Source organism: Scleropages formosus, chromosome 8, assembly GCF_900964775.1.
Source record: "Scleropages formosus chromosome 8, fSclFor1.1, whole genome shotgun sequence".
NCBI classification, from domain to species: domain Eukaryota; kingdom Metazoa; phylum Chordata; class Actinopteri; order Osteoglossiformes; family Osteoglossidae; genus Scleropages; species Scleropages formosus.
Window position 1 is genome coordinate 32,403,996 of NC_041813.1, and position 27,669 is coordinate 32,431,664.

Here is a 27,669-nt window from a genome sequence, read left to right on the forward strand (position 1 = left end):
CGCCAGGACAGCAGGGGGCGCTGCTCGCCTCGTCGCGCGCGCCATCGTCCCGCGACCAGGGCGGCGCGCGAAGCTGCGCGTTCGCCTCCAAAACAACCAAAATGGCCACTCAGGCGGCGAACCGCCATTCGAGTAGAGACGGCACCTTCGGCGGCTGCGGCTCCTCGGAGCACGCGGGCGCGGATCCGGACTCCGGGAACCTCGACAGAACCCGCGGGGAGCCCGAGAGCCTGGCGCCCGCTTCGCTCAACGGCAGCGGCGCCGAGGATGACGAGTCGGAGGCGTCCGTGCGCGAGCGTGAGCGCTCCGCCACGCCGCGTGCCACGGATGGAGGCGGCCGGGAGCCCGAAGTGTCGGTGGAGATCGGAGAGACGTACCTGTGTCAGCGCGCGGACAAGACGTGGCGTACGTGGTCGCGCCGCCCGTCTCTGACTCTGCGTTCGTTTGTCCGTTCGTCCGTCCATCCGTGCGTGCGGGAGCGCTGGAACTGCGCAGCAACTGCAGCGATGCTGGACCGCAGTTAGCAGTCGATTTGAAGCCGCCCACTTTCTGCTCGAGTCATATTACGTGTGTGTGTGTGTGTGTGTGTGTGTGTGTGTTTCAGACTCGGCAGAGGTGATCCAGTCCCGGCTCAACGAGCAGGAAGGCAGGGAGGAGTTCTATGTCCACTACGTGGGATGTGAGTTTGACAGAATTGATTTTTCACTTTCGGTGTGGCCACCAGGTGGCGTCGTGGTTACGGCTCTGGCCTTCCACTCGGTCCGGATCCCAGCTCGTGCAGCAGTGCTCTCCATCGAGGGACTTTCCTTCAAGTGGTACAGTGCGCAGTACTTGCAGTAGAAATGGGCCAGGCAGTATAAGTGACATAAAGAGACTGCGATACTGTACTTTGTCGTTGTATACAATACAGTGAAATTTGAGCGGCAGCATCCAGTAACGCTGTACGCTGCTCCAGAGAGAAGTGTCTGATTAGAGAACGGTGCTGGAGCGGTCAGTGAGACTCGATCCGACAACCTGCCGGTTATACTTGGGGTCTCTGCTGCACACTCAGTGTCTCTGTACCCATTTCCTCACTATTGTTTTCTACTGAAAGTCAACCGGCGGCTGGACGAGTGGGTGGGCAAGGCACGCCTGGCGCTCACCAAGACGGTGAAGGATGCCGTGAGGAAGAGCGTGGAGGGCGGCGGCACCGGGGAGCTGGGAGAGCAGCCCGAAAGGAAGATCACGCGCAACCAGAAGCGCAAACATGACGAAATTAACCATGTGCAGAAGGTACACGCAGACATGCATGCACGCACGCATGCACGGAGTTTGCAGCAGCGGTTCAGGGCTGCTGTTCTCTGCAGTGCTCGTGGCACTTTTTAAAGGTGAGTGTAATGCCACTGTGTGTTCTGGCGCTTTTTCAGACCTATGCTGAGATGGACCCCACGACGGCGGCTCTCGAGAAGGAGCACGAGGCGGTAAGGGGGCAGGGCCTTGCACGGGGGGGGGGGGGGGGGGGGGGGGGGGGGGGGGCGCTGGTGTTGGCCGTGGTTTGCTAGCTCCTTGTCACTGTGTGTGTGTGTGTGTGTGTGTGTGTGTGAGAGAGAGAGAGAGAGAGAAAGACCACGTCAACTGCTAGTCCTGTGCTGTACGTTGCACCTTACCTCAAAGCGCATCTGTTCTGCGTCCTTCTGCTGCTCTCGTTGCTGAGGCCAGATCGTTCTGACCATCGCTCACCCTCTCCCCGTCCCCAGATCACCAAAGTGAAGTATGTGGATAAGATCCAGATCGGCCGCTTTGAGATCGATGCCTGGTACTTCTCGCCCTTCCCCGAGGACTACGGCAAGCAACCCAAGCTGTGGATCTGCGAGTACTGCCTCAAATACATGAAGTACGAGAAGACGTTCAGATACCACTTGGTCAGTACGGGTCTTGCCGCGCCGCCATCTCTCTGCTTCCACTTGACAAACACCTGAAGAAGCTAGTAAATGGCAGCCGTCTCCTTGGTGGACTCCCTCTTATTGTGTGTGTGTGTGTGTGTGTGTGTGTGTGTGTGTGTGTGTGTGTGTGTGTGAGAGAGAGACAGACAGACACCACGGCGGATGTACTCACAGCTCGCTCTCTCTCTCCTTTCCAGTCGCAGTGCCAGTGCAGGCAGCCGCCGGGGAAGGAAATCTACCGCAAGAACAACATCTCTGTGTACGAGGTGGATGGTCGAGACCACAAGGTAAAACCAGGTGCTGTGGGCTCAGGGATCAGAACATGAGCGCGTGCCACCGTCCACCTCCGAGCCGCGCCACCAAACGCACACACCTCTCTGCAGATCTACTGCCAGAACCTGTGTCTGCTGGCCAAGCTCTTCCTGGACCACAAGACCCTGTACTTTGACGTGGAGCCATTCGTCTTCTACATTCTCACAGAAGTGAACCGGCAGGGTGCACACATCGTCGGCTACTTCTCCAAGGCGAGCTTCTCCCTGGCTCTTTGAGCACAAGCACGCGCACCAGGCAGATGTCTGCATGCGTTCGGACTTTTATTCATCACTGGGTTCATGGGTGTTTCCCGAGAGCAGGAGAAGGAGTCCCCAGACGGCAACAACGTGGCCTGCATCCTCACCCTCCCGCCGTTCCAGCGCAGGGGATACGGAAAATTCCTCATAGCCTTCAGTGAGTTGACATGTTGAATCTGATTTCAGTTCCTGTGCTCATAGTGGCATCTCCTTTGGGGTTCCTCTGCTAATGAATTGCTTTGTAAATTACATCTCTGCACTGAGCCCTCATGTAACAGGGTTCCATACAGAACACCTGAACAGCACCTCATGGAAATGGACACCTTTTTCCGTACAGCAGGGTTATGTTTGTAACCTGCTATAAAGACAGCTCCGTAGAAAGAGTGCGCATGTGAATGGGGTGCTATTGAAGAACAGGTACGAACGAGAGTCCGCGGTGTTACTGCTGTACGCGAGGTCCGAGTTCAGAAACTCGGTTTGAAATGAGTAAAAGGTGCATAAAAGACACACGGCTTCACACGCAGCCGCTGCAGAAAGGAGCCTTTTTAGCTTCACTTGTAGTGCGTTTGCAGTCGAAAGAGGAGAAAACGGAGCGCTCGGTGCCGAAGCACACACTTAGAAACACTTGGTGTCCAGGAACAGGGTAAAACAGCTTTTTCCCCACAAACACAAAAAAAGAAACCACGGTCTTCGATTGGTTGTACAGAGCTTTACAGTTTCTTCAGCTGACATGTTATTTTGTAATGACAAAATATTTTGGTGTTATTGTCATACAGAAAAATGCTTTGTTTGGTTTCCAGACTCAAAATGTTGCATATCTATTTTTCCTCCCATTAGTACAGCTCTTACCATCATTTTAATAATGGTAATTGGACCCCCCTCACAGTGAGATTGTCATGTGATGGATGTGATTGATTTGCTTTTAAATAATATTCATGTACAAGCACTCGGGAGACAAAGGAGCACCTGGTGCTGCTTCAGGGTGTCTGTGGCGTATGGACAGCTTGCGTGTACCTCCTCTGTGCTGCACTCTGTTCTTGTGCTTGTTTTACCGTAGTGTGACTGATTGGTTGCTCTGCCCACCCCCTCAGGCTATGAGCTGTCCAAGCTGGAGAACACAGTGGGCTCGCCGGAAAAGCCCCTGTCAGACCTGGGAAAGCTCAGCTACCGCAGCTATTGGTCCTGGGTGCTGCTGGAGATCCTCCGGGACTTCCGTGGGACGCTGTCCATCAAGGACCTCAGGTGCTGGCAGCTTATCCTATGTTTGTGCTTCCGTGCGTGTGTGCGCGCAGTCAAGTGGGATCGGACATTGAACGTGGCTGCGGACAGCCAGCGTCTGCCCGAGTTCCATGAGACGTTTCTGCCCTTGCGGTGTGTAACTTATGAGCATGCGGTACGGGGCCTGTGCTCTGTCCGTCTTGTGCCTCGGCAGCCTTGCTCAGTGCACATCACGCCCCACCCCCCAGGTCCCGCTCTCAGCGCTGTGTTTGTCTTGCCCAGTCAGATGACCAGCATCACACAGAGTGACATCATCAGCACCCTGCAGTCCCTCAACATGGTCAAGTACTGGAAGGGGCAGCATGTCATCTGTGTGACGCCCAAGCTGGTGGAGGAACACCTCAAGAGCGCCCAGTACAAGAAGCCCCCTATCACAGGTAGCGTAATGTTAAGAAACGCCCTCATTCCATATGGGCCCCCCCTTGGAGCCCTCTTTGAGGGAAAAGTAATGCCTGTCCCCCCCCCCCCCGCTACCTGTCTCAGGTGAAATGACCACCAATGTGTGCCCTCTTGCAGTGGATACCATCTGTCTCAAGTGGGCTCCTCCCAAGCACAAACAGGCCAAGTTCTCCAAGAAGTGAAGGAGTGCGAGTTGGGCTGGGAGCCACGGGGGTTGAGACGCCGTTGTTCCTGAAAGGACCGCGTTTAGTTCACCTGCACGCCACCTAGCGCAGTGCTGTCACCTTCTCTCCGTTTTTGTACGTTCTTTGCATTTCCTGTTCCAGATATCTTTTTTTGTTTTGTTATTATTAAAGTATGGCTGTACTCAGCTCTGTGTGTGTTGTGTTCTATGTCTGCGTGATTTCTGAGGACAAGCTGTGTGTGTAGAACCACTGCCCATCCCCCATGTGTTTAACATTAAAACATAGATCGTAATGGACTCTCGCCACACGTGCCTTTGTTAAGGTTCCATGTGCTCTGTGCAGGTGAGGGATTCCCTGGGGGGGGTTCGCACTGTCTGGTGGTGGAGGCCCTGAGATGCATCCCGAAAGTGTACTCAACCTTCGTGTGACTTGAGCTATTTTAAGATGACTTTGGTTTCTTTCTGTTCCTTCAGCTGTTCTCCCTGTGCTGTCGTGTGTGTGTGTGTGCGCGTGTGTGTGAGACCAAAAACAGTGAAAGCAGTGTGCAGTGCCAGTGCCCCAGTGCTCTTCCTGCACGCGTCTGTGGCTCAGTTTCGTGCGTTCTGTGATGAGATGACTGGGGACAAGCGTTTGTTCCCAATGGACAAAGAGGAGGATGGTGCTCATCGTGGTGACGATGGTGGCGTTTAACTGGTGAAAGATGGTACATGTACTACTACTTGTGTTTGTGTACTTACTTTACTCGAGTACATTTTAAGAAGTGATTTGTCACCATGTTCTTAGTTTTGAATATTTGAATGGAACATTTTATCTCCATAAAACCGGTCGTCTTGGTGACGCCTCTTCCCTGCGTTCCTTTGGTTGCTGTTGCTGTCAGTCATGGCGACCCGCCCCTGGAAGGTCACACATACCAGCGAGCAGTGTGACGAGAATAACGGTAACAGTGAGCGCCACCAAGGGGGAGCATGACTGCACTGGGACCGACTGGAGCTCAGTCTTGTCTCTGTCGCCTTCATTGACAACCTGGTTGGAGTATTTCTCATTTGTCCCATATTGTGTGCTCAGTTTTATGAGCAATTAACTCATGTTTTGGGTGAGTTCCTCTTCTTTTATAAATTTTTGGCTGCTCACTAATTAATAGGCCGTTAATGAAGCAACAGCACGAGCTCCTGCCGCGATGAGCTGTTTCTAGGAGCTGATGCCCGTTCGTTAAACATGGTGCCAATGGGTGATGTTAGCGTCACAGGTCGTTCGTGATAACAAGTCTTTGACTATTAATTCTGCCAAGTGTTGATATTTGTTGTATTTCTAGAAAATGTTTGACAGAGCAGATTTTGCGCGTGTGTGCGCGCGTTTCCACAATGTTGAGGCTGCTAATGATGGGAACCACAGTTACTTCGCTCAAGTACTTGTCCTGCGCTGTTTGTTCAAATCGCACTCGTTCCCAGCCCAGTTTGCGTCCCACCGCTTCCAGTCACCACTTCCTGCGACTGTGTTGCTGCACCGCACACGAGCAGCAGAGCACAGTGCCGAAAGAGGGGTCGTTAAACTGTTTCTTCCGCCCTTCGTCGCAGTCCCAAGGACGGTAACGAGCAGCATGGTAAAAACCCCGTTTTACCTCTTTCAACCTGTCTTCTGTGCTTACATGTGGGCCGCAATAATTTGGCACCCGCCTGGAAGCAGGATTGTCGGAGGAAGTGATGGACAGCAAGGGGCATGGCCATAGCACGTGAACATTCACATGGCTGGCAGGAAATCACTTGTGGCATGGCCAGTGCGCGTGTGCGCGCTGACCACTGCTTCCTCAAAGTGGCCTGGTGCTTTGAGGTTTTGCTCGCCTCTCAGCTGGGACCGCAGGTGGGTGAGCTCTGCGACCGTGTCCTTCTCGTCCCTCCCCAGGCTCTACGTGGGCTGCTACCCGGGGAGCCTTCAGGCAGCATAACTCCTCTGAGAAGATGCAGCAGCTGGCCATGATGCACTGCGTTCCAGAATGGTGCCAAAGCCTCCAGAGTGATATCTATGGCAACCCTATGGCGGCTGCAGTCTATCATTTACTCCGCTGCAACCACGGTGCTCCTGTCCTGATCCCTCCCCGGTTCTCTGCGGTCCCTCATTCACGTGGAAAGGGTGGAGGGATATTTATGATGCAGTTCTGGATGTGCTATGTGCTTTTCTTCACATTTACCATACCTCTTGGTTTCTGACTCGGGGTACCCGGGTGCAGGCTGAACTAGTGACCTTCCACCAGCCCAACCGCCGCAGCATCTACACGAAGGTGCGCGGCATCATCAACTTCGAGGCCATTGTACCGGACGCCCAGCTCCTCAACGGGCCCCCTGGAACCGGAGTTCAGTCCTGGCTTTGCTCACCAGCATCATGTCCTCAGTGAGAGTGGTGCTGTGACCTGCTGTGTGGGGATGGTAACGTTGCTTTTAGCTCTGAGAGCGAAGACGCAACACGCAAGATGCTGCAATGAAGCAGAGATAAATATGAATGGTTTAATCGTCGCGGGAAAGGCCGAGTGGACGATCTCCGTCCTGCTGCTTGTGCAGTGGTCGGACACCGCTAGGACACAGCGCCCTGCCACCTTGCTCTTGAGTGACAGAAGCAACATGCATCATTAACCCCATTACTGTCAACAAACTTCACATTGTTCTTCCATTAGTTGGGTGTGTTTTTCTAACTCTACCTGCCTCGCCTGTCATTGGGCTTAAGACCTCCTCCTCGTGCCCAAACTAAGACTAGTGGAATAACTCATTCGCTACAGACTAAACATGCGGTCACAAAGAATGGCCCACACCAGCCACTCAGGTGTCAGGAATATTCGGCGTGTCCGACAGAATCATGGGAGACCCCAACTGCAGCTCCTGCTGGAGAGATTCCAGGTCAGCTGGCGTCATTCGGTGCACTTCCAGCCAATCGGAGAGCAGGGAGGCTGACAGAGGGGCGGAGTCGCTGTGACTGCCAAAGGAGAAAGAACAAACGGGCAGTTAAATGACACCTCAAGCGTCTGACACAAAATGCCTTCGCCGACACTCAAGTGGGTGCTAGAGCGAAGCCGAGACCGCAGACCTGTCTCTGGGGTCGGCCGGCTGTAGGTCCGTGAAAGACTGCGTGAGGAGGTCATCCAGGTCGAAACCAACCCCGTATCCAGCCCCGCTGCCTTTGGGCGTGACGGAGAACACCGGGGGCAGGACGTCTTCAACCTGGCCGGGGTGGACAAATGGTCAATGGAAGGCAGAGAGGGGACGTGTACAAGCAACCAGCATGAGTTGCACTGTAACACGGTACCGACAAAGGGGACGCGTACCTGGGATTTAGAGAGCTGCAGAGTCACCGTGTGGATGTCAGGAATGCTCCCCGCTGCTGGGGGCTCCTGGCTGGGCTGCGGTGCCACGGGTCCTAGCGGGGTGCTCGGTGCATGGTCGCCGAGGGCGTTGGGGATCTTCTCCATGCTCCTTCGCCAGGTGGCGCCGACAGCGGGGAGCGCTTTGTCATTTTCATTTGGCATCTGGGTGTCAATGTTCAGAGTTGCAGGTGCCTGGAAGGGGAGGAGGGGGCCTTTGGAGACCAAAGGCACCAGCGAAAGGAGCTGCTGCTGGGGGAGGGGCTGGGAAAGATGGTCTGGGCCTCGTGGGGCAGGGGGGCCCGATGCTGCTCCATCTTCACGTGTCCAGGTGTCCAGCACGCTGTAAGCATCCCTCCCTCCGAGTTCAGCCTGAGGCTGGAAAATGCCGTTTTTGACAAGCGCACAGGAGCGGAGACCTTCGACATCCACGTCCATCCTCCCCATTTGCGTCTGCACCCCGGGGAATGGCAGAGAGGCTGCTGAAGCACTGGCCTGCTCGTAGAACCCAGACACGCGCTGGTCTGCTTTAGGAGCCACCGTTTGCCGCAGCTCCGGTGGCTGCAGGAGGCACTCGGCCGTGTCCTTGGTTTGTTGACCGGATTCGGACTCAGCGAGGCGCAGCCCCTCCCCGAGGAGAGGCTGGATTTGACCAGTCAACTTGGCACTGACTGCGTAGCCCTGGCTCTCCTTGTTCTTGGCGATACCGTCCGTCCCGCGCTGCACTTTGTCTGCCCGGCTGTCCATCATGCGCATCCAGCGCTCCAGGAGACTCTTGTCATTGTCGCTGAGCAGGACGCCTCGCAAGGACTCCCCTCCTTTTGCTTCGCGCTTCTCCTTCTCCTTCATCTTGCGCTCGCGCTCCCTGGCACGCTCCTTCCTCCTCCTCCTCTTCTCCTCCCTTTCTCGCTGCCGCTCCTGAGCTGTGACGGGGCGCCTCTGTTCCGGGAGGCAGAGCAAGGTGGACATGGAGGCCTGAGGTCCCACGTTGCCTCTGCCCGCGTCTGTGGCCAGTGCGGTCGAGGATCCATCTGAGGGAGAGAGAGAGAGAGAGAGAGAGAGAGAGAGAGAGAGAGAGAGACTGTTGAGCAAGTTGTCCATCGTTCTTTCAGCGGCCTGGCACTTCTGTTCCTTCCCCTCTCCCTCACCTGGCAACCGACTCACCTGACCTGGCACTGTGTCGGAGTGCTGACTTCAGTAGGGCTGCTTTAAGGGCGGCTTTTGTGTCATCTGAAATGGCTCCTTCCTTGCGAGGCGCATCCCCTGTGCCTCCCTTTGTCCCCCGAGCCAGGGCGCGAGACAGAGACTGGGACAGGGACTGAGCCTGTGACTCTGACAGAGACAGTGAGGGTCCGGAGTGGCAGCCAGGCGGCTGGACGAGGGATCGGGAAGAAGGAGGAGTCTGACAGATGACGTGATTCTGATTAGCTGAGTTCAGGGGCCCTTGACCCAGAGGTGGCTCCACCCCCTTTGATTCTCCAATCATACTTGAGGATGTGACATCCTGCGTGGAGACGGGCGTGGTCAGGTCGATGGTCTCCGGTTCAGCTTGGCCGCTCTCGGAGTTTGCACTCAGCATATCTACGTCTTGAGAGTGGCCTAAGGTTGCTGGAGACTTGCTCAAATGAGGTGGAGCTTGTTTACAGAGGGGTGGGGTTCCGCCCGCGAAGGCGGAAGGCGCACCTGCAGGTGGTCGGGCATTAGCGGTGTCCCGCTGCCCAAATTCAGGCGCTGCCTCAGCAGCTGACGTTCTATCTGACGCGCAGGGCTGTCTGGGCAAGGGCCTGAACTGGATCTTGCCCCTGGAGCCCTGCTTGCGCTGGTGGAAGTCCCGGATCTCCTCCAGGATGGCGTCCTTGATCTGGTCCCTGCCGAGGGGCAGCTTGTCAAACTCGAAGTCAAAGGCGGGAACGCAGATGGGCTCGTCGTCCGGGTCGTGGTACTTGGCGAGGTAGGGATGCGCAAGCGCTTGGGTGGCGCTCATTCGCTCGCGGGGGTCGAACCGCAGCATGGTTGCCAGCAGGTCCAGGGCAGTGGGCTCGGCCTGGGGGTACAGAGCGGCCAAGGGCACGGGCGCACGGGAGGGCAGGCTCCGCACGTACGAACGGACCCTCTCTGCCCCGATCGCCCCGATGATGCCCTCAGGAGGCGTTCCCAGGACAGAGAGGATGAGCTGCAGCTGGTGCACGTAGTGTTTGCCTGGGAAGAGCTGCTTTCTGCCCAGCATCTCAGCGAAGATGCACCCCACAGACCACATGTCGATGGCCAGGCTGTAGTGGTGGAGGGACAGCATGAGCTCGGGCGCACGGTACCACCGGGTTGCCACGTACTCGGTCATGAAGGAGCGGGACTCCTCGGGCCGCTGACTCAGACCCCGTGCCATCCCAAAGTCTCCGATTTTGAGCTCGCAGTTCTCGTTCACCAGGAGGTTGGAGGGCTTCAGGTCGCGGTGGATGACGTTGGCCGAGTGGATGTACTTGAGGCCGCGGAGCAGCTGGTAGAGGAAATATCGGGTATGCTCTGGTGTCAGGGGCTGCCGAGAGTGGATGATCTGATGGAGGTCACTCTCCATGAGGTCCAGCACCACATATCTGGGGAAGAGGAGAAAGACATGAGTGACCTCGAGTGGAGAACGTAGAGTTGACGAGAGGGGAAAACCCCGTGCTCCGCGGCACACTTACACGGACTTGAAAGCAGAATGAGGTAAGGCCGGCCGCAGGATGTCTTTAATGGCAATAATATTGTCGTGCTTGAAGTGTTTGAGGATCTTGAGCTCTCTGAGGGTGCGTTTGGCATTGGTCACCACCTCAAAGGCGTTGGGGATCTTCTTTATAGCCACTCGCTGTCCTGAGATGACATTATGAACGACACCATCAGTCGCACGCATTGTAACACTGACAGCGTGCGCTAAGTGGTACAAGCAGGTGTCTCACCGTTGTCCCGCCGCTTTGCCGAGGAAACGACCCCATAGGCTCCGGTGCCAATGGTCTCTATGACGTCATACTCGTCTCCCACCTCAAACTTGACGTCCAGGCAGTGTGCTTTGAGCAGAGCTAAGTTGGTGTCGGCGGTCGTGGACTCCTTGCCGTTGCTGTCCATGGCGGTGGGCGCGGCCCGCCCCGGCGTCTCTGTTCGCGCTGCGTCGGCGTTCCCTCCTTTGTCGGACGGCATGGGTGGCCCTGAAGCCAGGAAGGGCGAAACAGAAGACGAGAAGACAACGGTGTGAAACGGAGTGGCGCCACAGCCTCACGGTGACGACAGCAACGCTTATGTGGAGCCTAAGAAATCACTGAAATAGCTGGAGGTACTGTCTGAATATTCGGTTGCCCCCTCACAAATGCAGAATAAAGATAGGAAGGGGGTAAAGGGTGGCACGGCGGCACAGCGAGTAGCGCTGCTGTCTCAGCCCCTGGGTGGCGTGACGGGGCCTGGGTTCGATCCCCGCTCGGTCTGTGGGGGTTTCCTCCGGGTGCTCTGGTTTCCTCCCACACTCCAAAGACATGGCGTTCAGGTTCACCCACGGTGTGTGAGTGACGGAGGGAGTGTGTGTGTTCCACTGATGTGTGGATGAGTGACCCAGTGTAACTAGGGTCTCTAGCGGTGTACGTCACCACGGTGAATATAATAAGGTGTGTGGGCTGATAGTAACATTAAATAGAGTTCAGTGGAAGTCACTTTGGAGAAAAGCGTCTGCTGCGTGCATAAATAAATCATGTAAATATAAAAGGGCCTGCAGGCCTTTAAGCCCAGTGTGTCATTTTTGGACGCGGAACGTTCGGGGTTTTTCTTTTAGTTTTCTCTTCCTTGTCGAGGATAAGAAACTCATGATTTAAATCGTAAAATGAGCTAAAGCAACTGTAAATTTATTAATCACAACAAGCACAGGAGAGTTTAACTTTTCCACACGTAGGTATAACTCCGATTGATATTAATCGTTAATGTTAAACATTCTAGTTTTATTTTCTTGATGATGCACCGGCGTATGGTATGGAAACTAAGTCTTTTCATCAGCGGGTCGTTTTCAATCACCATCATTCAACATCGCACGCACTGACTCAGTGTCACTCGGGATTTTACTTTATACACCTATAGGATACAGAAAGACTAACACCCACCACCCCCGCTTGTTAATTATATGAAAGTTTACGAACTTACGCGGCGATTTTTCGTCAGCGCATGGCGATAAACAAATACCACTAGCTTGAGCTTCCACGCCTCTTTTGACTTCCTAGTATTCTTCCGCGTTCCGTTTGATTGACAGGAAATACAAGCCAATAGAGTTGCAGAAAAGAAGACGGCTGACCAATAATATATGGAGGCGGCTCTTGATAAGTGGGTCAGCAGTGCTTTTTCCAGCCAATAGGGAATGAGAAGTGCGGACGGTCAACTAATAAGACGCAGGGGCGGGTTTTCCAAGAATGTACCTTCAGTGTTTTTGGTCTGGTGGGCGGGGCCACGTTCACACACATGTGTTCACTTCGCTGATGAGAGCGATCAATGTAAGGAACGGCTAATAAAAGCTCCATTCAGAATCGGGGAGATGATGCACGTGGGAAAGTTGTTGTTTCTTCCGCGAGTTCAGTGATTCATCTGTGTAACCACTATGGCTCTGAACGGTTCCTTCTCTCTTTTTTTTTTTTTTTTGGGGGGGGGAAAAAAAAAAAAAAACCTTGTGTAAAGACCCTCCCACCAGGCGCTGTGTTCCTAACCCGAGTGGGGTTCGTGGCAGTCTGCCTCTTTCTGCACAGTGAAGCGCTGTTGCGACGCGCGGACACATGGCACCCCCCAGGTGGGAGCGCGGCGCGCGCTTCACGCTCTGTACGCTCGGCGCGCTCCTGTCAGTGTACGCTCTGCACGTGGAGGTGTCCCGCGAGAGGGACCCCGGCTACCGAGCCATGTGTGACCTGGCGGATTCGGTGAGCTGCTCCAAGGTGTTCACCTCCAGGTAGGGCGACGAGCCTTCACTCTATAGATGAGTTCAATTGTCTTGGCGACGCCTCCATTGAAGTACAGTACCGTGGCGGTGGTAATAGAAGCCTGGGCGAGACAGCCGGAGAGTAAAGGTGATTGGCTGCGGAGGAGTCCCCCTGTGACGCAATAGCCCCGGTCGGAATGTGCCACGTGGCCAAGTGCTGCGGACGCTGGGAACCGAGACCCTGCTTTTGCTCCCTTTGCTTCCCCGTGTGTCACAAGGGGCGTTCCTTTTTTGTTTTCCTTCCTTCCTTCCTTCCGACGTAATCTTTTCGCACCCTTTTTCAGGTGGGGCCGTGGATTCGGCCTGGTGCAGTTGCTGGTGTCCAAAGACAGTGTCTTCAATCAGCCCAACAGCGTGCTGGGCATCGTCTTCTACGCGCTGCAGCTGGCGCTCGGTCAGTGGCGTCGCCGCGTCTCTTAGCGGTCTCGCTTGCGGACATTGCCGCGACGTCCCCTCTCTCGTCTCTCCCGCCAGGTCAGACGGCGTCCAGCAGGGCGGCGCTCTTCCTGCTCCTCTCCTCCTGGCTGTCCGTGGCTGGCTCCCTGTACCTGGCCGGGGTGCTGCTCTTCGCGCTGGGTGATTTCTGCGTGGTCTGCGTCTCCACGTACGCGATTAACGTGGCCCTCCTGTACACCAACGCGAAGAGGCGCGCCGGGCTGGACGGGGCCAAGGCGAAGCCCGCCTGAGCGGAGCCGCGTGGGGTAAAGAAAGGCCTTAAAGGGCGACGGCGGTGGCAACGGGAGACCCGGCTTCACGAAGGCGACATTAGCGTTTAGCCCCACGTCCCACAGGACGCATTTAGAGCTTCTGCAGGGCTCTTGAAGCTCCCGAGTCCACGTCTCCCACGTGCGTGTCACCGCTGTAAAAGGAGGCCGAACCAGCGTTTTGACAGAAATGCTGTGTGAGCTGCAGTGTTTGTGTGAAATGCCGCCTTTCGCCAGCCATGCAATAAAAAAAGTGTTGTAAAACGCACTCGGTGTGATGCTTGTTGCTGCTGTTTTGAAGGGGGCTCAGCTCATGCGTGTCCGCTCCGTCAGCGTACGGCTGTGTTTCGGACGCGGGGCTGCTAGATTTCAGGGATTATTTAAAGTGACCCTTGGGAGTGTCGCTATGTCTTCGTCTCTCTCTTATTTCTCTAGTTTCTAGTCATCATGTGACCCGCGTTGGACGCTGGGCTTCTGAGCACCCCCCCCAGCTCTTCTCTAATGTTCTTCTGTGTCTCGCTCACTGCAGCATTACACTGACTGTCTATGACCCACATTACGGTGCTGGACTCCCCCTCCCTTCCTCCCTCCCCGTCCCACGAAATGGTTCCGTCCGTCTGCCTTTTAAAATCTGCCCGTAGAGCGACGGATCCGCGCGCGCGCTCCCGGTTCCGGTTCCGGTTCTCTGCCCTGCCGGCCTCCGCTTCGCGTTCGGATCCGTTTCTACTCCTCCTCTCGGCTCTGACGGAGATTCGCGGCGGCGCAGCGATGGCGTCCAACGGTAAGAGGGGCCCGCGTGTCGGGGGCGGAACGGCGCGCGTCTGCGCGCGCTCACCTGTGTGTGCTGTGTCGCGCTCGTGGTCATCATCATCATCGGTGGCGGTGGCGGCGGCGGCGGCAGAAGCCATTGGGGGAGAGATCCCGCACCGGCCGGTTGGGGGGGCGGGACCACGAGCCTTTGATCCGCTCGTTCCCACGTCCGTGGAGACAAAGACACGTCGCCATCTTGTCTCGATCCTCGAACCCGCGCCTTTACTGCCCCGTTTCTCGAAAGCCTCATACCTTCAGCGCGGGGGGGGTCTTCGGCCCCTCTGAGGGAGCCTGTAGTCGGTGACAAGGGTCGTGGTGGGGGAGTGAATTCATTCATTCATTCATTCATCCAACAATACACTGATAATTCAATCACTTATCTTGCCATTATAACTTCATGAAATTCATTCATTCATTATACCCTAATAATTCAATCACTTATCTTTCCATCACTTCATTCATTCATTCATTCATTCATCTCCTCAGTCATCCAGCTGCACAGTACAGATTTTTTCATACATTCACTCCGTGCTGCGCTTCTGCATCCTTAAGTCATCCTGCCTTCTGGTGATGCTCTGTGCGGATGACTGAGTGCAGGCTGCTGCTCATCACTAAGTGTTAAACCTGCGCCTCCGTGCTCAGTTACCGGACTGTTTACCCTCATTACCGCATTAATTACTGATCACGTCCTCCTCTGTACCCACAGAGTACTCGCAGTCTGCGGCTCAGGGGTGAGTTCTCCGCCTGGGTCCGGGTCCGGGTCCGGACGCGGGTTCGGCCGGCCGTGCTGACGGCTGTGCGGCGCCCTCCTCAGGTACGGCGGCTATGGCGGCCAGGCGGCGGCGACGGTGGCGGCGCAGGGCTACGGCCAGCAGGGCTACGGCGGTTACGGCCAGGGCGCCGAGAGCGGCTCCTCCTCCTCGTCCTCCTCCTACAGCCAGGGCGGCTACGGCTCCGGCTCCGGCTACAGCCAGTCGCAGTCCGGTAGGCGCTCTCACCGCGGTGTCCGCCGCCGCCGCCTCGGCTGCGTTCGGCGGCAGTAACGAGACGCCCCCCCGTCCCCCCCTCAGGCGGCTACGGCTCCCAGCCCCCGTCCCAGGGCTACAGCCAGTCGAGCCAGTCGTACGGACCGGGGGGCTACGGCGGCAGCCAGGCGCCTCATAGCAGCTACGGCCAGCAGACGTCCTACCCCGGGTTCGGACAGCAGTCCTCCTCTTCAGGCTCCTCCAGCAAGTCAGCATCCCCCACCCTCAGCCCCAGCTGTCTCCGCGAGCTGATTTCTGCGCCGTGTGCACGCTCACGTTTGCTTCTGCCCCTCAGCTACAGCAGTGGCTCCCAGCCCTCCAGCTACGGGCAGAACCAGAGCGGCGGGGGTTACGGCGGTCAGGCGGGGGGATACGGAGGCGGCGGCGGGCAGTCGCAGAGCGGCAGTGGTTACGGCGGTCAGTCCGGGGGGTACGGAGGCGGCGGCGGCGGGCAGCAGCAGCCACAGCAGTCCCAGCACGGCGGCGGCGCCCCCTACAGCCAAGGCCCCGGTTACAATTCTCCCCCGCCGCAAAACTACGGTCAGCAGAGTCCATATGGACAGGGCGGGGGTGAGTGTGCAGTGGTGCCATTAGGGACGCAACCCCCACCCACCCACAGAGCTGATGACAGATGTGTAACGCTTCCCTTCAGGATATGGACAGGATGCCCCCCCTATGGGGGGTGGAGGAGGCGGTGCCGGTGGCTACGGCAGCCAAGATGGAGGCTACGGCGGCCAGGAAGGGCGCGGAGGGCGCGGCCGCGGAGGCGGATTTGGAGCCAGAGGTGCAGGTGGCTTTGACAGGGGAGGTCGAGGGGGCCCTCGGGGGAGAGGAGGCATGGGGTAAGTGTCCCAACACGTGCAACGTTGTGGTATGACAATAGATGGGTGAACGGGTGCAGATGCAGTGAACCTTGGGTAATTTCAATGGGTGTTGAAAAAGTGTTGCTGCTGTTCAGCTGATGAAGCAACAAGAGGAATTTGGTTTTCAAAGAAGGGCACAATGCAGTGTGGAACGAGGTAAACAAGGACCCGCAAGTCCCCAGGACTGGTCACTGGTCCTCGAGGCTCATCTGTATGGGGGGGGCAAAATGGACAGAACGCTGCGAGCCCTTGAGCTTCTCAGGGAGAACCGGCACCTGTGGCCACTTCCAGCACGGAAAGAGGCCCCCGGTTGCTGTGAGGTCGCCGTGAGGTCACTGTGAGGCTGACCCCTGAGGTCGACCCCTCTGCACGCGACACACTGACACGTTCCCGTGCTGGTAAGGGATGCTTCCGTCTGGACTCTCGCTGAAACGGTTAGAAGTGTAACGTCCAGCCGTAGGAACAGCACCCCCTGGGCCCAGACCACCTGCCCCCACTCCCCCCCAAAACACGGTGCTGCTGCACGTTATCCGCCAAGGCGTGAGGTCGACGCCCCGGTTACAGCGGGGCTGTGCTAATGTCGGGACCCATTTGACCCGGTGAAAAGATGATCCAGAAGTGCTTATGTCCTGTGCCATCATGCAGAACTGTGTCATCAATGTCTTAATCACCTTCTGCATCTCCTCCTTCAGGGATGTTCTGCTCCTCCCGGGTTTGCTTTGTAACTTCGGGCGGGACGATGAAGACGCTTGTGTTGCTGGAGAGGGAGGCGTGTGCATGACCTCAGGGTTGAAAATGGGATTCGTTTATATAAAAAAAAAAAAAAAAAAAAAAAAAAAAAGAAGAAAGAATGGGGGGGGGTGGTCCCTTTTACAGAATGGTTTGGTTAAACAAAATGATAACTTCTGCAAGTATCAAGCACCGCAGCCGAAATTGCTCAGCAGTAAAGGGTGTGTCCACTAGTGGCCTCTCCGAAGTCCGTCCCTGAGCGTGCGGCCGTGCGCTGAGGGACCTCCGAGCACTCGCTGATCACAGGGAGCTCACATGAGGTGGGCTAGTGAGTTACTTGGTTCTGTGAGCTGCCGCCTCTCCAGCGTCTGTGCCAATGAGTGCGTGTGTGTGTGCGTGTGCGCGCTTACCTTTGAAAGTCTTCAGTAGGAGGAAACAAATTCCTCGGCGACTCGAGGACGCAGAAGAGAACGGAACGCTCGAGGGTTCTCCGAGGGTCTAAAATGGGCACCTTTTGAGTCCAAGGGCTGGAGAGGGTTTCTGGGAGCGTACAAGACAAGCTGGGAATGAGGGGTTGGGTGGGACAGCATGTCGACGTCTCGCCTTGTCCCATAAGAAGGGCCAAGGAGATGGGCAGGTCTCTGTCGCCCCAGCCGCAGTCTCCTGTCTTCAATGCGTCTCGCTTTTGTCTCTCCATCAGAATGGGCGATCGAGGAGGATTCAATAAGTTTGGTGGTAAGTGACACATACTTTAACCACAATTGATCGGGGTGATGTGGAGACGATGGAGGAGGAAGTGGGGTGGGGGGTGGGCTGTGTTTTTACCCTATAAGCTCTAGGTAAATGGGTGCTTACCCAGCGGTACATGTTAAGCTGCACACGTGCCTCTGGAATGTACTGGGGTAACGTAACTGTGTTTCACACTCAGCTACTATGTTATCATTAGTTGGAAATTGACTTTAAAGTCTTGTTTAATCGAGAATGCCCAGGAGGGGTGGGGGGGCAGCCACTGGCACTTGGACCCCCAGAGGTTTTTTTCCCTTGACTTTCTGTTGGGAGTTTTTTGTTCTTTTCCTCCATGGCCAGTAAACGCACTTACAGCTTTAATAACTGTCTGGATACTGTGTTACTCTAGTGTACTATAGTCAGCTGTCTTATTTGTTTGTCTTACGCCTTTGTTCACGCTCTGTGTCACAGTGTGAGAACAGTACTTTGTAAAAATGCATTGAATTGAACTGAATTGACCTGAACTGACATCCCCATCGGCACACTGAGAAGCACAGCGCTGGACTTCAGGGCTTTTTGGGGAAGACAGGAAAGACTCAGCAGGAATGGAGACATAACGTGTTGAGGTGGAAACACTGAGAGTGTGTCAACGTGTGTTTGGACCTTGACCACAGTCTCAACTTGAGATTGCGAGGTGCCCGCAGGACTCGCCCGCAGGCGTGCTGTAAAACGCGGTATTTTGAACGCACGTCGTCTTTGGGTTCACACCTGAATCACCTCAACATGTTATGTGGCATGAGGTGTTCTTTTGCATGAGTTCCATTTTGAGGGAGGTAACTGTGTACCGTGGCCTGTGCCTATACCTAGCTGTGCGTGTGTGTGCTCCAGCTGTGGAAAGTGCGGGATACCTTCAGGTTTTTTTTTTTTCTCCTCTCTCCAAAACGTACATGTTCGAAGGGAGGAAAACACCGGAGGTTATTGGGTCACACCTTTCCAGTCTTACTGCTTTACTCTGCAGTTGTTCTGCAGGTGTCCCGCAAACATCACGGAGACCTTCCGACCGCTTTTCTGGATGAACCCGAGTTCGCAGATGATGAGAGCCGAAGGCTTCTCTCAATGGGCAACGGGGGCGATGTAGGACACTGAGGAGCTCTCTTGTTCCAGGAGTGTTCGTTCATGTCCCCTTGGTACATGCCGTGTACACTGGTTCACAAAATGTTTTGTTCCCATGGAGTGAATTCTTGGTGTGTCAGCTGTAAACATGAGTTGGCGAAACCCTTGGTTTGATTTGATTTTGCTCGACTTGTCAAACAGAGCAGTTTGCCGTAAACTGGGATAAGAATCTGTGGAAAGTCTTGGTGACGATTGCTGCTGTTTCAGGTTTTGGGCTTGGTGGAACCAGCTCAGTGGTGAGTCTCCACTTTAGAACTGAGGTAAGGAACTTCCATGGTTGTTCAACCACCACGTGAACATGTGACCGTGGCGAAAGACCCCTTCCAGTCTGGAGAATGTGGTTCTCGCAGCGCTACAGATTCCGAAAAATGGACAACTCTGGTTTGCTGCTTTTTTGTTTTCCCTTTCCTTCCGTGGGATTCCGATGGACGAAGGACGGACGGGGAAAGTGACGTACCTTGATCTCGAACGTTTCTAAGTTTTTATTCGAGATAGAGTTTTTAAGGGTCCTTGACGTGTTCGGGAGCCCAAGGGAAATGGCGTGTACGCGTGAGCTCCTCTGGCCCGTCCTCAGCTGTCGGGGACCAGCGCCTACCCAACGGGCGACTGAGGTTTCAACGAAACGCTGCCTCGTTCACTGCCACTACAGTGAGTGGTGGCATTGCAGCGTGGTGTGTCTTATTGTGGCCTGATGTCAACTCAAACACAGAGTCTGTCAAGTGTAGCCCCTCCCATGCAAAATTCTCCATGGTTACCATTGAGGAGAAGGTAATTCGGGACACCTGTTTGACCCTCGAGCGTATCCTGAGTTCCTGTAAGACCTTTGGAGGTGAAAACATTTACCGTGCGGTGACATGATGATCTAACGGTGTGCTTCAAATGCCTCCTCTGCAAGCAGTGGCACAGCTAAGGCTGAAGGAAGTCATGTAATCTCTTACTTGTTGGACAAGGGCTTTTAAAACGGTACCAAATAAATGAGGTGTGCTGGAATTATGGACATATGAGAAGACACCCAAACAATGGTATTGTGCTTTCATGGTTCATTGGCTTTGCTTTTCTGGTACCGTTCTCAGCATTTTCTCTCTGCAGAATGCAGGTGTGTGTGCGTGTGTGTGCGTGCGTGCGTGTGTACGTACGTACTCCCCTCTCATTGCTTCAGCACAAATCAAGGTGTGCTGCCTTTGGGACAAATGGAGTTGTGTGAAGATGCACATGGAGGTTGTTTTGCATCCTGATGAACGCTGGTTTCAACATGTTTTGGTTGAGCAGTGTGTGAAACCCAGGACAGGGTTATCTGGAGGTTCAGATCCCTCCAGAGAAAGGGGACTGGAACTCTTGGTACTGAGGTGTGTGTGTTTGTCCATGGACTCCGCTTCAGTCGCTCTGACACATTTTAAGACTCATTGGTTCTGTCAGAAAAGCTCTTTTTCATCCTCTCACAGAACATGAACAGTCACCGTTTGCAGAATAACAAAAACAGAATTACCTGTGAAAGACACTCAGTATCAATATAAATCATCTTTTTTGGGATACTTTGTGGAATGAACATTTTTGCTTTAAAAAAAGTGCACATTCAGTCTCAGATTTTTCTCTCTTAATTTCATGAGTTGTGTTGCCTATCGTGATATACAGATTTCTCGACACTTCGTAAGTCGACCGCATTTAATAAACACTCGAGTCTTGTGCCTAGGGACGCGTGCGGTTTCCTGCAGTGTAAAAGTGAGTACACCTCTGGCCTTAATACTGTGTTGGCCACTTTGGACTAGCAGAGTTTTTATCCCACTCGCCCAAAGAACTGCTTCAGATGAAATAGGATCTGCCCAAATACCACCACTTGCTGTCCCACGTGAGAGGACAGAACCCTGGACCATTTCTACCCTACAGTCCAGGGGGCGCTGCGCCATTTTCCCCATGCACCCCCTCGACAACTTGGATCACGTCAGGTCCGTGCTTCTTATTGGGTGCCGTTGAGTCGATGTCGACTCGCGGTGACTCTGTGGATAGTTGTCCTGAAAAGTGTCCGCCAACCGGCTAAGACCTGAAAGTGGGGTGTCCATGGATGTGGTGATTGTCGATCCACCACCCATGTTTGTAGCCACTTCCTCAAGAAAACCAGAACGGTCCAAACCTACCAAAACCATTGGCTGGCGGTGGACAACTGAGGCCATTGCTAAGCTAAAGAACTGCTTGGGCTCCATAGATTGGGAGGCCGTGGGAGGTCGTTGCAGCAGTATGGATGAGTGTACTGGCACTGTAACATCCTAGATCTCCTCCTATGAAGTGTACCTTTCTAAAAGACTGTTGTGATGTACAACAATGGTAAATCTTGGTTCACCAGGAGTAAGGAGGAATACGAGTGTGCAAAACAGCAGCTCAGTAAAGCACTGAAAGCTGTGAAAGCTAAGAATAAGGAACGGCTGGAGAGGGGCTTCGCCAACAACAGCAGCAGGGCGGTCTGGAGTTCTCTCCAAAGACTTACCGACTTCGAAGAGGAGCTTCCAAGCCTCCAACTGTGATGCTGACCCAACTTAAGTCCATCACCGATCCTGTTGTCGCTCCTCTACCGTTTGCTTGCAAGGAAACCACTCGGTTAATGGTGCACTCGGTGTCGGCCTCCACCCCATCCTTCAACATCTGGACTCCCCCGACACCTGTGTCAGGATCTAGTTTGTGGGTTTCAGCTGCTCCTGGAGGTGCTCCCCACCAAGCTTAATCAGTTTACTCTACCCCTAGTACCTGTCACTGGGTTACTAATTTTCTGACAGGAAGGAAGCAGGAAATGAGGCTGGGCTCCTATCTGTGTGATCTGATGTCCATCAGCACAAGCACTTCCACGGATAAATTCACCAGGATCGTAAAGTTTGCAGACGATACAACAATAACAAGCTGGATCTCCAAAAATGAGTCGACCCACTGTTGCGGTGAGGTGGACGTCTTGCATTACAGTGTGCTCAACTTAACCTTGAGCTCAACGGCATCAAGACAATGCAGATGCTGGTCGACTACCACAGACACCTGCCTGCTTGCCTCCTCCTTTGGAAATCTGTGCTGTATCTGTGGTCAAGTCATTTGAATTCTAGGGGACCACAAGCACATCACTGCCATCATCAGGAAACGCCAACTCTGGACGCTCAGTAACACCCAACACATTCTGATGAACTTTTATGCAACCATCATTAACAGTGTCTTGACCACCTCCATCACCAACCTCATGCTCCCTGTATCCTCCTCCTCGAAGGCCAGGATGCGGCGAGTGGTTTGCCCTGCTTAGAAGATTGCTGGCTGTCAGCTACCATCAATAAGGACCCATTCACCACCAGGGTGAAGGAGGAGAAATGGCAAGATTGCCAGTCCATCCCAACGGTCACCTCTTTACCAAACTGCCATGTCAGTACAGGCAGTACAAGTCTGTCACCGCTAGGACTTGACGACATCTGTACAGCTTCTTTCCTGAAGCCATCAGTCTCCTCAACAAAGTCTCCTAGATGCATTCCTCCCCACCTCAACCAGTCCTCTTCATGTCTTAAACCTCATTTATCTTGCACCACATCTGTTAATTGCACTCCTTGTTTGGACACGACTGTTGCTTGTACAGTTGTGTCCTGTAAGTCGATGTTCTTGTGTTCCTTGTTTACACATTGTTCATGTTTTCACTCTTGTTGTCTTATTTATTGCTTGCACATAGTGGTTGTTTTGTATGTTGTTGTTATCCTGTGTCTTCATGTTTGGCACCAAACCATAACCAATTCTGAGTTGTCTTATATACTGGCAATAAAGTGTTGAGAGTTCTGAGCTGTATCATGTTTGAAGGCTTTCTTGCCACACAGCTCCCTACGACTAGTTCCCTTCACAATGTTAATTGTATTTAAATCTAAACTTTGACTTGGCCTCTTCATGTCTTTTTTTTTTTTTTTTTTTTGAGTCATTCACTAGTGGATTTGCTCATGTCTTCTGAATCATTGTCTTCCATGAAACAGCAAAGCAGGCCCACAACATTATTCTCCTACCATCTTTTTTTTTTTTTTTTTGAGCTGGTGGGAGGTTCTCATCTTCAATGGCACTGATCGGGGGGAGGCGGGACTGTGCTAAGTTTTTCAACACAGTAAATTGCATTTCTGCTGAATTTTATCGATTTATTGATTTCCTTAAATTATTAAATGTGGTTTGCTTTAGTATTGCTCAAATAGCAATGAAATTGGTTTAAAAAATTAAAACATGCAAAGAAAAGTTCAAATGAAGCAAAGTGTGAATAATGCGGTTTGGGCAAGTTTACAAAGAGTGTGTGATTCTATTAGTCCTGCATTCATGAAGGTGGGAAAGACTGTGGAATAGACTTACATCGACTGTGCTTGGACTGGACATGTGAAAATGAGCCATTACTGTGCTTTTACACACTATTTATAGAATAATTGTGTGTGTGTGTGTGTGTGTGTGTGTTTGCACCCATTCCTCACATAATGAGGTTGCTTTGTTTACTCTGTTAGGTGAATTCCTCTTGTGTGGGGGTCAAATTCGGTTATTTCTTATGGTGGGGAGACAAAATGTTACCTAAAGATAAAATGCAAAACTAAAAAGGTATTTTTATACATTTCATTGACCGGTCAAGTATATTTTGCATGTCTGGAACACAAATTATGTCTAGTTTGTCTTTTAATGTCTCTACTTGCTATTGACTGCTAGAAACTGCCAGGGGTCTCGGCCGGGGTCTCGGTGCTGCACAGTACGGCCGAGTGGCATAGGGTGTGAGGCTGGGATATGACCTGGGCTGAGATATTGTGTGCATTTGGCTGTTGGATTTTTCTGGTAATTGAAATATCTGCTCATGGCCTGACCGCTGCCGGAAGAAGCAGCTGCGGAGTTTGTCTGCGTTGAGGGAAACCTGCCACTAACAGCAAAGGAAAGCAATGTCGTCTTGCCATCTGCTTGCGTTTGTATCGTAACGTGCTTGTTGTTTCCTCCTGTTCTTGGACACCTTGTGTTCTAAACCACGTGGTTCCCATATTGAAGAAGGGCTTCACCGCTGAGTTTTCCGTGTTTTCTTTTCTCCCAAAAAAAAAAAAAATCCAGAAACACACGCTGACGTGAAAAAGGCTCCTCGGTGCAGCGGATGTGGAGCTCAGTGTGTGTTTTGTCAGCCTTCTAAAGGCTAAATCCTTTCACTCCTTCGAAACTGTGTTTCCATTTGGGCAACGCTGAAAGCAGTCATACGGTGGCGTTTGTGAAGTAGACAAGAGCACTGCAGACACACACAAGAGGAAACGCACAGCGGCACGAAAAGTGTCCCGGTTTTAAGTTCGGCCCTTTCGCTTTTTTCACTCTGCTTTTCTCCACGTGCCCTGATAGCAGCTTGTAGTGACGTGACCGCGTTGGCCCTGGAGTGCCTTGTGTTCTCGAGAGGCTGCTGGCTGAAACAACGCAAGACACACGACGGCCTCCTTCTGTTAATTGTTGTCATTGGCCACACTTTCAATGAGCGGGTCCATCATTGAACGGTTTTGTGTCGGTGTACGCGGGAGCCCCGGCGCCACCACCCAACTCTTCCCCGTAGAAACCGACCTCTGGCTGCTATAACGGAGCCGGGGCCACCGGTGCTCTTGGGTGAAATACGCGTTTCGCTCGCTGCAGCGAATCGGAGCGCTCTGACGTGACGAAAGGTGTTCGTGTTCGCAGGACTGCTGCCGCGGTTCTTCAGTCCTGGGGGCCGTGACGCCTGAGGCCCCGGGGCTCTTTGAAGAAATCGTTGGTTTCGGTGCTACAAGGGCGTCGGCCACCTTCGGTTTTTCTGCTCGCTCGCTCGCTCTCCTACCTCCACGAATTACCGATGAAGGTCACCGTAGTGCACGGTACAAACGGTTTAATGCAAAATGTGTGCCATGGAAAAACTGAACCCGAAGCCTTAATGGGCTGGAGCCGTTTCCACTGAACGCCTTAGGGTGTCTGTGTGATTGAAAATGAGAACATGTTTCGAAATGGAAATGAAATGGGATGAGCGAACTGTTCCCTCGATGCACGTTAGTTGCTCATGTCAGTGCTCACAGGCAAAGGTGATTTTGGGTGCAGCCCTCTCACGATTCATCTGTTGCGCTGTGGAACTCGTGAAGCTTTTGGTTTTTGCCGAGTTTGATCTGGTTTGGTGCTTGGAAGCGTCTAAAAGTCCTTGGATAGTGTTGATGGACAAGCTCTGTAGAGCTGTCCGGTGGTTCCATGTTGTCTTCGTGTTGTGTCGAGAGGGTTTTGGCTCGTGGGCTGAGGGTCAGCAGATGAAGTGCGTGTCTTGGAGTGTGCTCTGAGTGTCAGTCTTTTTTTTTTTTGTGTGTGTGTGTGTGTGTGTGTGTGTGTGTGTGTGTGTGCGTGTGTGTGTGCTGAGACAGCCTGGACAATTGGTCAGCAGGAGTCAGTGTGAATTAACGAGTTCTGCAGACATGTGCTGAATTCGTGCTCCTCCTCCATGTTCACACTCGTGTTTCCCTCTTCTGAAGGACACCGAGACCAAGGCCCCGGGGGACCTGGCTCCAGTAAGTGAACCTCTTCCTCCTTTGTCCAGTCGGCACATGTCCGATGGGCACAGGCTGGAGAGCGGGCGCTCATTTGGAACCCGCCTCTTGTTCCGCTTTCCTCTTCGCAGTGCAGGAGCAGGATAACTCGGACAACAACACCATCTTTGTGCAAGGTCTCGGGGACAGCTACACGGTCGAGTCTGTGGCCGACTTCTTCAAGCAAATCGGTATCATCAAGGTACCTTAAAGAAGCACGGCTCCCGTAGGCGTCGGTGTGCTTTCGTCGCGGCGGCTCATCTGCTGGCCTCCTCTTCACAGGTGAACAAGAAGACGGGGCTGCCCATGATCAACCTCTACACGGACAGGGAGACGGGCAAGCTCAAGGGCGAGGCCACGGTCTCGTTCGATGATCCGCCCTCTGCCAAAGCTGCCATTGATTGGTTCGACGGTGGGTGGAGCACGGCGGCACTCGCGTTCTCCTTTCGTCCCTTGTGCCTGTGGCCTCGATGCCTGCGGTTGAGGCGCCTCTCCTGGCTCTTTTGACATGACTCTTGGCCGGCGGTGCAGTGACGGCCGTCTAAACTCAGCACTTGTCCCGCAGGCAAGGATTTCCATGGCAATCCCATCAAAGTGTCCTTTGCCACGCGCAGAGCAGATTTCAGCGGTGGCCGCGGCAGCGTACGAGGAGGGCGCGGCCGGGGAGGTGAGTGGCTCCGCCGTGCGACCGCTGCTCTGCTCTTGGTCGTACGCCCCCTGACACGGTGCCACGTTGCCCTCGTCCACCCGCTCGCTGCGCTGCCGCTCTGACCTTTGCACAGGAATGCTTTTTGCAGCACCGTGACTCAGCTTCTCCACTCACTCAACTTGTTCAGCTCACCTGTGACTTCGCTGCGGTAAATGTGGGTTTTCATGCGATTCAGTCCAGCTGTGACTGAGAGCAGCCTTTGTCAGTGAAATGGAGAGCTGCGGTGCAAGATTTAGAAGAGCTTTAAACACCCTCCGCTCGGGGATGGTGCAGGGTGCTGCTGGTGCGTTTCCACCGTTTCCTCCCCTCCCTTCGCCTGCAGGGCCGATGGGCCGCGGTGGCTTCGGAGGGGGTCGAGGAGGTGGTTATCCCGGCAACAACGGAGGCGGCGGGGGTCAGCAGAGAGCCGGGGACTGGAAATGCTCCAACCCGTGAGTAGTCTCCTGCCTTCGGGCTCCTCCGTTGTGCGGTGGACGGTCGCAAAAGTACAGTAAAGTCTGCGAGCACGAGACCCGTGCAGTTCGGCGCTGCGGGACGAGTCGGCAGCTGCATCCCCCAGTCTTGGCCTCTTTGTTGCTTTTGCTCAGGGTTTGTGGAAACCTGAACTTCTCCTGGCGCAATGAGTGCAACCAGTGCAAGGCCCCCAAACCTGAAGGCTCGGGTGGCAATGCACCCGTGGGAGGTATGGAGCTGTGCTCGTTTCCTCGCTTCCTCGCTCACTCCTCCAGTGATTCCTGTGGCCTCTGAACGCTTCTCCTCCTCCCGCCAGGGGGCTACGGCGGAGAGCGCGGGAGGGGCGGATTCGACCGTGCGGGGTTCCGAGGCCGAGGGGGTGACAGGGGAGGCTTCCGGGGGGCCCGTGGCGGCGACCGGGGTGGGTACGGGATCGGCAAGATGGACAGCCGGTAAGTATTCGGTTTACACACATGGACACATCTCGTAAGAAGTGTCCGAATAGGAGTATTTTCTGCCTTTTTAAATAGTGTTAGAATTACTTGGATGGATATCTCGGGGGTGCGTGTGTTCCATGGTCAGTAGACGCAGGAATAGGTTTTTGTCGATGCAGGCAGGACCTTGCGGTTGGGCCCTTACTGCTTTCCTCTCTTTTTCAGGGTTGACCACCGACAGGACCGCAGAGACAGGCCGTACTGATCGTCGCGTCTCCCTCCGGGGATCAGTACCCCCCGCGTTCGCCCTCCTTTTATGCTGGCGATTTTAAACTCGTGTTGCTGTGATCTTGCTCCGTTTTGTGGACTGGTCTCTGTGTTTGTTTCAGCTGTCCCCTCCTTATCCGCCTCCTGTCCGAGCTCCCGCACTTGGCCTCGTGCCACGTTCCCCATTCCCTCCTGCCTCGCTCCTCGGGCTCTGCGACTCGGATGTGATAACATGTCTCTTTCTGAAACGAGAAACCAGGCTGCATTCATTGACTGACACGTGAAGGCGTCGGAGTACATTTCATGTGTTTGTTTGTCACCTAACTGTCATTTGTTTTTATGTCTTTGAGTCGTAATGTAGAGGCGATGATAATAAATGATCCGAACACATCAGTTTTCCTTGTTTGTACGGTTGAGTGACGCAGCTCTGTGCTAACCTCACTAATTCAGCAGAAGTGCTTTAGTGACTTAGAATTGTGTTGCGGGCTCCATGGCGGCACAGCGAATAGCGCTGCTGTCTCAGCGCCTGGGTGGTGCGAGAGGACGTGGGTTCGATCCCAACTCGGTCT

General features: G+C 54.1%; 4 protein-coding genes across 4 annotated transcripts; 3 read left to right on the forward strand and 1 right to left on the reverse strand.

Moving 5' to 3' along the window:
* The first annotated feature begins 35 nt into the window (after positions 1-35).
* On the forward strand, positions 36-4,609 carry kat8 (K(lysine) acetyltransferase 8). The gene is made up of 11 exons (XM_029253906.1): positions 36-405; positions 605-679; positions 1,094-1,272; positions 1,407-1,460; positions 1,737-1,901; positions 2,120-2,209; positions 2,306-2,446; positions 2,555-2,648; positions 3,583-3,733; positions 3,992-4,146; positions 4,286-4,609. The coding sequence occupies exons 1-11, from the start codon at positions 102-104 to the stop codon at positions 4,348-4,350; spliced, it is 1,473 nt and encodes a 490-aa protein (XP_029109739.1). The 5' UTR covers positions 36-101; the 3' UTR covers positions 4,351-4,609.
* Positions 4,610-6,839: 2,230 nt separating this feature from the next.
* On the reverse strand, positions 6,840-11,941 carry mapk7 (mitogen-activated protein kinase 7). Its single transcript, XM_018764415.2, has 7 exons — positions 11,855-11,941; positions 10,633-10,878; positions 10,381-10,546; positions 8,864-10,290; positions 7,664-8,730; positions 7,426-7,559; positions 6,840-7,314 (listed from the first exon to the last, which is right to left on the reverse strand). Exons 2-7 carry the CDS (start codon positions 10,868-10,870, stop codon positions 7,161-7,163), a joined length of 3,186 nt encoding a protein of 1,061 aa, XP_018619931.1. The 5' UTR covers positions 10,871-10,878; positions 11,855-11,941; the 3' UTR covers positions 6,840-7,160.
* Positions 11,942-12,181: 240 nt separating this feature from the next.
* On the forward strand, positions 12,182-13,642 carry vkorc1 (vitamin K epoxide reductase complex, subunit 1). Its single transcript, XM_018764464.2, has 3 exons — positions 12,182-12,644; positions 12,959-13,068; positions 13,149-13,642. The coding sequence occupies exons 1-3, from the start codon at positions 12,475-12,477 to the stop codon at positions 13,358-13,360; spliced, it is 492 nt and encodes a 163-aa protein (XP_018619980.1). The 5' UTR covers positions 12,182-12,474; the 3' UTR covers positions 13,361-13,642.
* A 504-nt stretch (positions 13,643-14,146) lies between these two features.
* Positions 14,147-27,493, forward strand: fus (FUS RNA binding protein). Its single transcript, XM_029254343.1, has 15 exons — positions 14,147-14,159; positions 14,895-14,919; positions 15,003-15,172; positions 15,259-15,421; positions 15,509-15,783; positions 15,866-16,055; positions 17,506-17,540; positions 25,184-25,219; positions 25,330-25,439; positions 25,520-25,649; positions 25,803-25,904; positions 26,269-26,377; positions 26,534-26,628; positions 26,716-26,851; positions 27,059-27,493. The coding sequence occupies exons 1-15, from the start codon at positions 14,147-14,149 to the stop codon at positions 27,096-27,098; spliced, it is 1,629 nt and encodes a 542-aa protein (XP_029110176.1). The 3' UTR covers positions 27,099-27,493.
* The last annotated feature ends 176 nt before the right edge of the window (positions 27,494-27,669 follow it).

Coding starts and splice junctions, on each gene's coding strand:
- fus (XM_029254343.1), top strand. Junction 17,541..25,183: donor AGGATTCAATAAGTTTGGTG/GTAAGTGACACA, acceptor CCTCTTCTGAAG/GACACCGAGACCAAGGCCCC. Junction 25,220..25,329: donor CCCCGGGGGACCTGGCTCCA/GTAAGTGAACCT, acceptor TCCTCTTCGCAG/TGCAGGAGCAGGATAACTCG.
- mapk7 (XM_018764415.2), bottom strand. CDS start 10,870: ATGCCGTCCGACAAAGGAGGGAACGCCGACGCAGCGCGAACAGAGACG. Junction 8,731..8,863: donor CCGACACAGTGCCAGGTCAG/GTGAGTCGGTTG, acceptor TCTCTCCCTCAG/ATGGATCCTCGACCGCACTG. Junction 7,560..7,663: donor TGCAGCTCTCTAAATCCCAG/GTACGCGTCCCC, acceptor CACCCCGGCCAG/GTTGAAGACGTCCTGCCCCC.
- kat8 (XM_029253906.1), top strand. CDS start 102: ATGGCCACTCAGGCGGCGAACCGCCATTCGAGTAGAGACGGCACCTTC. Junction 1,273..1,406: donor AAATTAACCATGTGCAGAAG/GTACACGCAGAC, acceptor GCGCTTTTTCAG/ACCTATGCTGAGATGGACCC. Junction 1,902..2,119: donor AGACGTTCAGATACCACTTG/GTCAGTACGGGT, acceptor TCTCCTTTCCAG/TCGCAGTGCCAGTGCAGGCA.
- vkorc1 (XM_018764464.2), top strand. CDS start 12,475: ATGGCACCCCCCAGGTGGGAGCGCGGCGCGCGCTTCACGCTCTGTACG. Junction 12,645..12,958: donor TCCAAGGTGTTCACCTCCAG/GTAGGGCGACGA, acceptor ACCCTTTTTCAG/GTGGGGCCGTGGATTCGGCC. Junction 13,069..13,148: donor CGCGCTGCAGCTGGCGCTCG/GTCAGTGGCGTC, acceptor CTCTCCCGCCAG/GTCAGACGGCGTCCAGCAGG.